The 9542-nt window shown below is 49.0% G+C and overlaps 1 protein-coding gene across 7 annotated transcripts in view; it reads right to left on the bottom strand.

The window, feature by feature from the left end:
* Positions 1-7925: 7925 nt before the first annotated feature.
* DENND2A (DENN domain containing 2A) overlaps positions 7926-9542 on the bottom strand; it is a 111883-nt gene continuing 110266 nt past the window's right edge. For all 7 annotated transcript variants that reach the window (XM_035254588.3, XM_078343629.1, XM_017975582.4 and 4 more), the window contains 2 exons: positions 9157-9243; positions 7926-8273 (listed from right to left, as the gene is read on the bottom strand). In XM_035254588.3, coding sequence (XP_035110479.3) covers positions 8242-8273; positions 9157-9243 — 119 coding nt within the window. In that variant the 3' untranslated portion in view covers positions 7926-8241. The remainder of the gene's footprint in view (positions 8274-9156; positions 9244-9542) is intronic.

Here is a 9542-nt window from a genome sequence, read left to right as displayed (position 1 = left end):
AAAAAAAATTTAAATTTAAACTTTCTTCTTCTTTTTTTTTTTTGAGATGCAGTTTCGCTGTTGTTACCCAGACTGGAGTGCAATAGCACGATCTCGGCTCACTGCAACCTCCGCCTTCTGGGTTCAAGCAATTCTCCTGCCTCAGCCTCCCGAGTAGCTGGGAATACAGGCACGCACCACCATGCCCAGCTAACTTTTGTATTTTTAGTAGAGACGGGGTTTCACCTTGTTAACCAGGATGGTCTCGATCTCTTGACCTCGTGATCCACCCGCCTCGGCCTCCCAAAGTGCTGGGATTATAGGCGTGAGCCACTGCACCCGGCCTCTTCTTTTTTTTTTTTTTTTTTTGAGGCAGAGTCTCGCTCTGTCACCCAGGCTGGAGTGCAGTGGTGCAATCTCGGCTCACTGCAGCCTCCACCTCCTGCTCAGTCTCCTGAGTAGCTGGGACTACAGGCATTCACCACCACACACAGCTAATTTGTGTGTGTGTATATATATATATATATATATATATTTTTTTTTTTTTTGAGACAGAGTTTTGTTCTTGTTGCCTAGGCTGGAGTGCAATGGTGTAATCTCAGCTCACTACATCCTTCACCTCTTGAATTCAAGCAGTTCTCCTGCCTCAGCTTCCCAAATAGCGGGATTACAGGCATGTGCCACCACGCCCAGCTAATTTTTTATTTTTAGTAGAGACAAGGTTTCTCCATGTTTGGTCAGGCTGGTCTTGAACTCCCGACCTTAGGTGATCTGTCTGCCTCGGCCACCCAAAGTGTTGGGATTACAGGCGTGAGCCACCATACCCAGCCTAGTTTTTGTATTTTTATTAGAGATGGGGTTTCACCGTGTTGGCCAGGCTGGTCTTGTACTCCTGACTTCCATCATTTGCTTGCCTCTGCCTCCCAAAGTGTTGGGAATATGGGCGTGAGCCATCGCACCTGACCTTTTTTTTAAGACTTGGTATTGTTATTTTGCCCATGCAGGTCTGGAACTTGCGGCCTCAAATGATTCACCAGCTGGGCCTCTCAAAATGCTGTAGGATTACATGCCTGAGCCACTGAGCTCAGCTCTGCTTTTTGCTTTTAATTTGGTAAGGCCAGGAAGTGCAGGCGGTGATGCCTCTGCTTGGTGTGGCAGACCCTCATCTGGCCTTCTTCCTCAGAGGGCAAATGTCCCCCATCTCCAGATATGGGGCATCTGTGGCTTCAACCCTTTGCTCTCCTAGCCCCGTCTCTTAATTCTTTTTTTTTTTTTTTGAGACGGAGGCTGTTGCCCAGGCTGCAGTGCAGTGGTGCAATCAGGGCTCACTGCAGCCTCAACCTGCAGGGAGTCCTCTTCTCTCACCCACAGCACCATTGGATAGCTGTTTCACACCCGGTCCACATTCCCCCGGGGCGAGGGTGGGGGATGGCGGCAGGGTGAGGGGTACTGGAATTAGCTCTATAGCGGGAGGGACAACCTGCCGTGAGGTTCCAGTATTGGACCTTAACTTTGTGGTCTTTTAGGATTATCCTGGGCGGGGAAGTGGTGATGGGCAGAAGACGAGGAGAGCAAGAGGAACCGGTAAGGACCCCAGGGCTGATCAAAGGTCAGACGGTTTGCTCTCTGGCCTGCTGCCAGCATCTGTTAACGCCAGAAAGCAGTCAGAGGTCGGGCTGCTGAACTCTAGCTTGGTGCTGGGTGAGGGCTGGGTGAGGGCTGGGTGTGGTCGCTGTACGAGCATGGACTGAAGCTAATTGGCCTTAATAGGTGCCCACAGGTACATGGCCTGCTCACTTGCCTTTTACTTTTTTTTAAATTTTATTTTAGGTTTGAGATACATGTGCAGGTTTGTTATATAAGTGAACTCATGGCTGGGCAAGGTGGCTCATGCCTGAAATCCCAGCACTTTGGGAGGCCGAGGTGGTCAGATCACCTGAGGTCAGGAGTTTGAGACCAGCCTGGCTAACATGGTGAAACCCCACCCCTACTAAAAATACTAAACTTATCCGGGGTGTGATGGCAGGTGCCTGTGGTCCCAGCTACTGGAGAGGCTGAGGCAGGAGAATCTCTTGAACCCAGGAAGTGGAGGTTGTAGTGAGCCACGGTTACTCCACTGCACTCCAGCTTGGGCAACAGAGTGAGACTCTGCCTCAAAAAAAAAAAAAAAAAAGTAAACTCGTGTCATGGGGATTCATTGTACAGATCATTTCATCATTCAGGTACTAAGCTTGGTAGCCAATAGTGATTTCTTCCCGATCTTCCCTCTCCTTCCATCCCTCTAGTCTCAAGTAGGCACCAGTGTGTGGTGTTCCTCTCTTTGTGTCCATGTGTTCTCAACATTTAGCTCCCACTGATAAGCAGAAAAGTGGTATTTGCTTTTCTTTTTTTTTTTCTTTTTGAGATGGAGTCTTTCTCTGTTGTCCAGGCTAGAGTTCAATGGTGCGATCTTGGTTCGCTGCAACTTCCACCTCCTGGGTTTAAGCAATTCTCCTGTCTCAGCCTCCCCAGTAACTGGGATTACAGGCATCTGCCACCATGCCCAGCTGATTTTCGTATTTTTAGTAGAGATGAGATTTCTCCATGTTGGCCAGGTTGTTCTTGAACTCCTGACCTCAGGGGATCCACCTGCCTCGGCATTACAGGCTTAATGTTTCTATTCTTCGAAGCACGTTAGAAGCTCTTAGGTAATGCTGAATTTAGGACATGGGGGACTAAAGAGTTGTTTCCAAAACTTAGCTCTGACATCACGCTCTGTCAGTGAAACTTAAGGGAGAATTTGCCTCTAAGAGAGGCTATCGGTTGCCTGAGGAAATGAGCTACCTAAGACGTACTGTAAATGCAGGCATTTGGGGGAACTATTGTCCCACTGCACTTCGGTCTAGGTGACAGAGTGTGACACTGTCTCAAAAAATAAAACAAAAGGTTAATTTTAATTTTAATTTTTGAGACAGAGTTTGGCTCTTGTTGCCCAGGATGGAGCGCAATGGTGCAGTCTTGGCTCACTGCAACCTCTACCTCCCAGGTTCAAGCAATTCTCCTGCCTCAGCCTCCCGAGTAGCTGGGATTATAGGCATGCACCACCACGTCCAGCTGATTTTTGTAATTTTTAGTAGAGATGGAGTTTCACCATGTCAGCAAGGCTGGTCTTGAACTTCTAACCTCAGGTGATCTTCCCACCTTTGCCTCCCAAAATGCTGGGATTACAGGTGTGAGCCACCAGGCCAGCCTATTATTTTTATTTGAGATTCAGAGGGTATGTGTGCAGATTTGTAATATAAGTATACTGCACCTGTTTCTTCTGTTTTTTTGTTTTGTTTCATTTTGAGACAAAGTCTTTGTCACCCAGGCTGAAGTGCAGTGATGCAGCTTGGAGTGATCCTCTTGCCTCAGCCTCCTGAGTAGCTGAGACTACAGGAGTGTGCCACCTTGCCAGGCTAATTTTATTTATTTAATTAATTATTTTTAGATGGAGTCTTGCTCTGTCTCTCAGGCTAGAGTGCAGTGGTGCGATCTCGGCTCACTGCAACCTTTGCCTCCTGGGTTCAAGTGATTATCCTGCCTCAGCTTCCCAAGTAGCTGGCATTACAGGTGCCTGCCACTACACCTGGCTAATTTTGGTATTTTTAGGAAAGATGGGGTTTGCCATTTTGGCCAGGTCAGTCTCGAACTCCTGACCTCAGGTGATCTACCTGCCTTGGTCTCCCAAAGTGTTAGGCTAAAATTAGCCAGGCTAATTTTAAATTTTTTTGTAGAGATGGGGTGGACCCACTATGACGCCCAGGCTGGTCTCAAGTGTTCCTCCCACCTTAGCCTCCCAAAGTGTTAGGATTATAAGCTGGAACCACTGTGCCCACCTTCTTCTTTTTCCTAAGAGAAAACCGTGTTTATTTGAGAATAGCCGTTGCAATGGGAATACATGGAACATAGTAAACTATATGCTGCATATTCAGGGAGGTAAAGAAGACAGGGTTTTAAAATTATTATTATTTTTTTAAATTTATTTTTATTTTTTAGAGATGGGGTTTCACCATGTTGGCTACGTTGGTCTCAATCTCTTGACCTCATGATCTGCCCGCCTCGGCCCCCCAAAGTGCTAGGATTACAGGTGTGAGCCACCATGCCCGACCAAGACAGGGTTTTTAAAGGAAAAGTAGGTAGGATTACATAATTGTTCTGAGATCTTTATCCTTGGCTGTAAGGATCCATAACGAGGCTGGCACCAGTCTGAGGCTGGACAGGCAGTTGCTGGGCAGATGTTCTCACACAAGTATTTTGTGTGTGTGTCTCCATTTTTATATGTTTGTTAGGCTGTACTATGTGTGTCTTTGTAAAAATTAAAAAAATTTTTTTTAATGTTTTGAGATGGAGTCTCGCTCTGTTGCCAGGTATGAGTGCAGTGGTGTGATCTTGGCTCGCTGCAACCTCCGCCTCCTGGGTTCAAGCAATTCTCCTGCCTCAGCCTCCCAAGTTGTTGGGATAATAGGTGCCTGCCACCACGCCCAGCTAATTTTTGTATTTTTAGTAGAGATGGGGTTTCATCATGTTGGCCAGGCTGGTCTCGATCTTTTGACCTCGTGATCTGCCCGCCTCTGCCTCCCAAAGTGCTGGGATTACAGGTGTGAGCCACTGTTCCTGGCCCTGTATGTGTATTTTAAAAGTATGTATATTTTACTTTAAGCAAACATGAAAATGAAGATGGGGGAAGTGTGTTAAGATACTTGTACAAAGATGCTTTTTTCAATGTTATGATGTTAAAAATGGGAAACGTCCTGCATGCTATAAGGAGCCAAAGACTGATGAACTCATAGCTTTTAGTATCCCCACAAAATGGAATGTTATACAGTCATTAGGAATGTTGAGGCTGGGCACGGTGGCTCATGCCTCTAATTCCAGCACTTTGGGAGGCCGAGGCAGATAGATCACGAGGTCAAGAAATCGAGACCATCCTGGTCAACAAGGTGAAACCCCGTCTCTACTAAAAATACAAAAATTAGCTGGGCATGGTGGTGCACGCCTGTAGTCCCAGCTACTCAGGAGGCTGAGGCATGAGAATTGCTTGAACCCAGGAGGCAGAGGTTGTGGTGAGCCTAGATCGTGCCATTGCACTCCAGTCTGGGTAACAACAGCGAAACTCCGTCTCAAAAAAAAAAAAAAGGAATGCTGATAAAGATGTGTATTTATTCACTTGAAGTTATTAAGTAAACAATATAATGTGAAATAAGTTAAAAGAAAGTTACTCCAAAAAGTGATCCTTTCTGGGCAATATAAAAATATGTAGACTATTAACAAAGCTGACTAGTGTGAGGAGCTTGTTACATACATATTTCTGAGCCCCACACTCAAGGATTCAGGGATTCTCATTCAGGCATCCCCAGTCCCCATCCACACACACCCAGCCAGGTTTTTGCTTTTATTTATTTATTTATTTATTTTTGAGACGGAGTTTCGCTCTTGTTACCCAGGCTGGAGTGCAATGGCGCGATCTCGGCTCACCGCAACCTCCACCTCCTGGGTTCAGGCTATTCTCCTGCCTCAGCCTCCTGAGTAGCTGGGAATACAGGCATGCGCCACCATGCCCAGCTAATTTTCTGTATTTTTAGGAAAGACGGGTTTTCACCATGTTGACCAGGATGGTCTCGATCTCTTGACCTCGTGATCCACCCGCCTCGGCCTCCCAAAGTGCTGGGATTACAGGCTTGAGCCACCGCGCCCGGCCTGCTTTTATTTTTTTTGAGAAGGAGTCTTGCTCTGTTGTCCAGACTGAAGTGCAGTGGTATTATCTCGGCTCAATGCAACCTTTGCCTCCCAAGTTCAAGTGATTCTTCTACCTTAGCCTTCCAAGTAGCTGGGATTACAGGCGTGCACCACCACACCTGCCTAATGTTTTTTTTTTTTTTTGGATTTTTAGTAGAGATGGGGTTTTGCCATGTTGGCCAGGCTGGTCTTGAACTCCTGACCTCAGGTGATCCACCCACCTTGGCCTCCCAAAGTGCTGGGATTACAGGTGTTAGCCACTGCGTCCTGCCAGCCAGGTTAATTTTTATGCACAGCCTGGTTTCTACCATTCTGGGGGCTTCTTGGAGAATTTGATGTAAACTGTGGATCCTCGTCCCTGAAAACCCAATGGACACACCAAAGCCTGGGTAGAACTTGGAGGGGAGGAGTGGTCCATAACTCCAGCTAAGAGGAAGGATGAGAGGTCACCTCCCCTTATTTCCTCTTGTTTATATTTATTCTCTGATAAGGCCCCTTCCTCCCACTCCCTGAAGGTTGAGACCCCTTGCCAGGCAGAACAGGGCTCCCCCCAGGTCATTGCTGAGGTTGGATAACCTGCCTGTGCTGCATGCAGTGCTCTTCCTGCCCCCCACCATCCCCGTTGCAGGACAGCTCTTGGGTTACCCTGAGGTTTTGGCCTTCTCTGCACTCTCCCTGCTTCTGGTCCAGAGGATGCAAGCTGCCTCTGGCTGCACGAGGCTAATGATGCTGCCCCAGAGTTCTCACCCTCCGTCTTGTTACCATCAGCTGCAAAAGTCCCCCACGTGTGCCCGCAGTGCAGCTCCACTGTTGCATGAATGCTGCCCTGGGCCCTAGAATGAGATGGGAATGGGGTTGGAGTCATGGTGATGTGTCGGAAGGTGGCCTGTAGGCAGTATCATAAACTTGAAGACCCCAAGAACCCCATTTTTTTTTTTTTTTAGATGGAGTCTCGCTCTGTAGCCCAGGCTGGAGTGTGGTGGCCCAATCTTGGCTCATTGAAACCTCCGCCTCCTGGGTTCAAGCAATTCTTCCGCCTCAGCCTCCCGAGCAGCTGGGACTACAGGCACCCACCACCAAGCCTGGCTAATTTTTGTATTTTTTTTTTTTTCTTTTTTAAAAAGATGGGATTTCACCATGTTGGTCAAGCTGGTCTTGAACTCTTGACCTCAAGTGATCCACCTGCCTTGGCCTCCAAAGTGCTTGGGTTACAGGCATGAGCCACCACACCCGGCCTAATTTTTGTATTTTTAGTAGAGATGGGGTTTCACCATGTTGGCCAGGCTGATCTCGAACTTCTGACTCCGTGATCCACCCACCGTGGCCTCCCAAAGTATGGGATACACAAAGTGTGGGATTATGCCAGGCCCAGACTTCCTCTTCTTGTGTGTGCCTCTAAAAGCCAGGGACTGCTCAGGCAATGGACAGTTTCATAGCTTCTACGAGAAAAATGCAGTCATGAAGAGTCAGGTCCATTTGGGAAGTGAGATGTCCATGGCCTCGGCCACCAGGTGGCATCACTGACCCTTCTGGAGGAGCAGTGTGTGTGGGAAGTCATATCCGTTTATAGCCCCCATCCCCCACCATTCCTCCCCAGCGTCCAGTCCAGGACCAGGGCCCAGCCTTTCACCAGCAGGCCTGGCGCCATGAACCCGAGGCACCGGCCCCACCTGCTCCCCTCTTAGTCCTCGTGTGTCCTCAGTCCCGTCGGGAGAAGCACCTCATTTCTTTTTTTTTTTTTTTCCTGAGACGGAGTTTCGCTCTTGTTGTCCAGGCCAGAGTGCAGTGGCACAATCTCAGCTCACCACAACCTCCACCTCCAGGGTTCAAGTGATTCTCCTGCCTCCTGAGTAGGGATTGCAGGCATGTGCTACCACGTCTGGCTGATTTTGTATTTTTCATAGAGATGGGGTTTTGCCATGCTGGCCAGTCTCCTGAACTCACAACTCCTGACCTCAGGTGATCCACCTGCCTTGGTCTCAAACTCCTGACCTCAGGTGATCCACCTGCCTTGGCCTCCCAAAGTGCTGGGATTATAGGTGAGAGCCACTGCACCTGGTCAGAGCACCTCATTTCTGTTGCCCATAACCGCTCCTCTTGGCTTTACGGCGGAGCGGCGATAGGACGAAGGAGGGAAACACATGGCAGACAGGCTCCTTTTGGCCTTGGCATAATAAACAGAAAATCCACACGTTTTTCTTACTTTTAATATCTAAGATAAAAAAAACCCAACCACCAAAACAATCCATTTGCATGTCGGCGACACGCCTGGTCTCAGGCTCCCTTTCCAGGGCTGTCCTCCGGGCGGCTCTCAGGCCCTTGTCCCAGGGAGAGCCCATCCTTGGCCGGAAGCCACCGTGGCTTCCAGTTCACGGAAGGAACCGTCTCCGGTTCCTTCGGCACCGAGACAACCTGGGAACCAGCCTTGCAGAAAGGCCACCAGGAACTGTCTTTAAAGCATGTGGCTGCACAAGGAGGAAGTTTTCCTTGAGGTTGAGCTGAGAGTTATTTCTTGTGGAGAAATTTCATTTTATTGCCTAAAAGAAAGAAAATGAGAACATTTCACAAGGCAAAGGACGGTGACACCAGTCTTGCCCTTTTACCCAGAAGTGGTGTGGTTAATGGGGCCCCCATGCCGCCCCAGGGAGCCTCATCCCTTGCTCTGGAGAAACTGAAGGGGGCTTTTTCTTTCCAGAGATTCCCCTGGGGTCTTCCTCAGACTTGGGGGGTTTGAAAGGAAGACTGTCAGAGCTGTTTAGGAGGGCTGGCTTCTGCTGCAGTAGTAAAGGAAGCACGGAATCAACACATCCCTTAGGAGCCAAGGGAAGAGAAGTGCACAGCAATGTGTGTATATTTAAAACACTCCACTTCCACGCAGCCCTCCGTCCTGCAGGAGGCAGAGACATGGCATGGCACCCCTTGCAGGCCCTGTGGGAGGGCCTCACTGCCGCAGACCTTCCCTACTGGGTCCTCCGTCCTGTTTTCCTGTTGTCCTCTTCATCCCCCCTCCCTGTCAGGGCCTCTCTACTGATTAAACTGCAGTCCTTGTAAGTCTCACATTGCTACTTTCCAGGGGCGTTTTGGACACCAGTGCCAGTCTTTGTTGCCAGACATCCTTGTCGGGTTCCTGCCATGCTCCCTTGGCTTAGTTCCACTGAGGTTTTAGAGTGTAGATCACGGAGAAAGAAGATAGCAAGAAAGCCCAGGGGCCCAGAAAAAGGGGGTGTTGGGGGCACTGCTTCCTTTGTTTCCTCTTTGGGGACAGATGAGAACCGGGAGTTAAAATGCCTGTAGCATCTGCCCAGGGCAGGCCATAGGGCTCTGTGTTAGGGCGCTGGCTCCAGTGGAGGGAACTGGCTGGGACTCCGTGACAGACAGCTCAGAGGCACGCAGGCTGGGGACCTGGAGCCCGGGCCTTACCCAGTCCCTTCAGGAACTTGTTGACGCCGCTGTGCTCTCCACTGGGGAGGGTTTCCAGATACTCTTGGGCTCGGACCTCAAACAGACCTGTTAACCAGAGAAATCCCAGCCATTTCAGGTCTTGGTCTTTGCATGTCCATTTCCTCCCTACCAGAGAAAACAGAAACCTTCTTCCTGAGAGTAAGCTGCTCCTGTAAACATGCTGTGAATCAGGAGATGTATAAGGGTTTTACTGCCCTTATCGTTGCCCCACCTGTGCAGTAACTGTCTTTGGCAGGCTGTAAAGTCACCTCATAGATGAAATCCTATTTTTATTCAACAAACGCCTTTCGAGCATCTACACTGTGCCAGGCAGGTGGTTTTAAAGATGAACCGGACTTATCTGG

The sequence above is a fragment of the Callithrix jacchus genome, chromosome 11, assembly GCF_049354715.1.
Source record: "Callithrix jacchus isolate 240 chromosome 11, calJac240_pri, whole genome shotgun sequence".
Taxonomy (NCBI): domain Eukaryota; kingdom Metazoa; phylum Chordata; class Mammalia; order Primates; family Cebidae; genus Callithrix; species Callithrix jacchus.
Note: the sequence above shows the minus strand (reverse complement) of the source record. Positions and strands in the feature narration are given on the sequence as shown.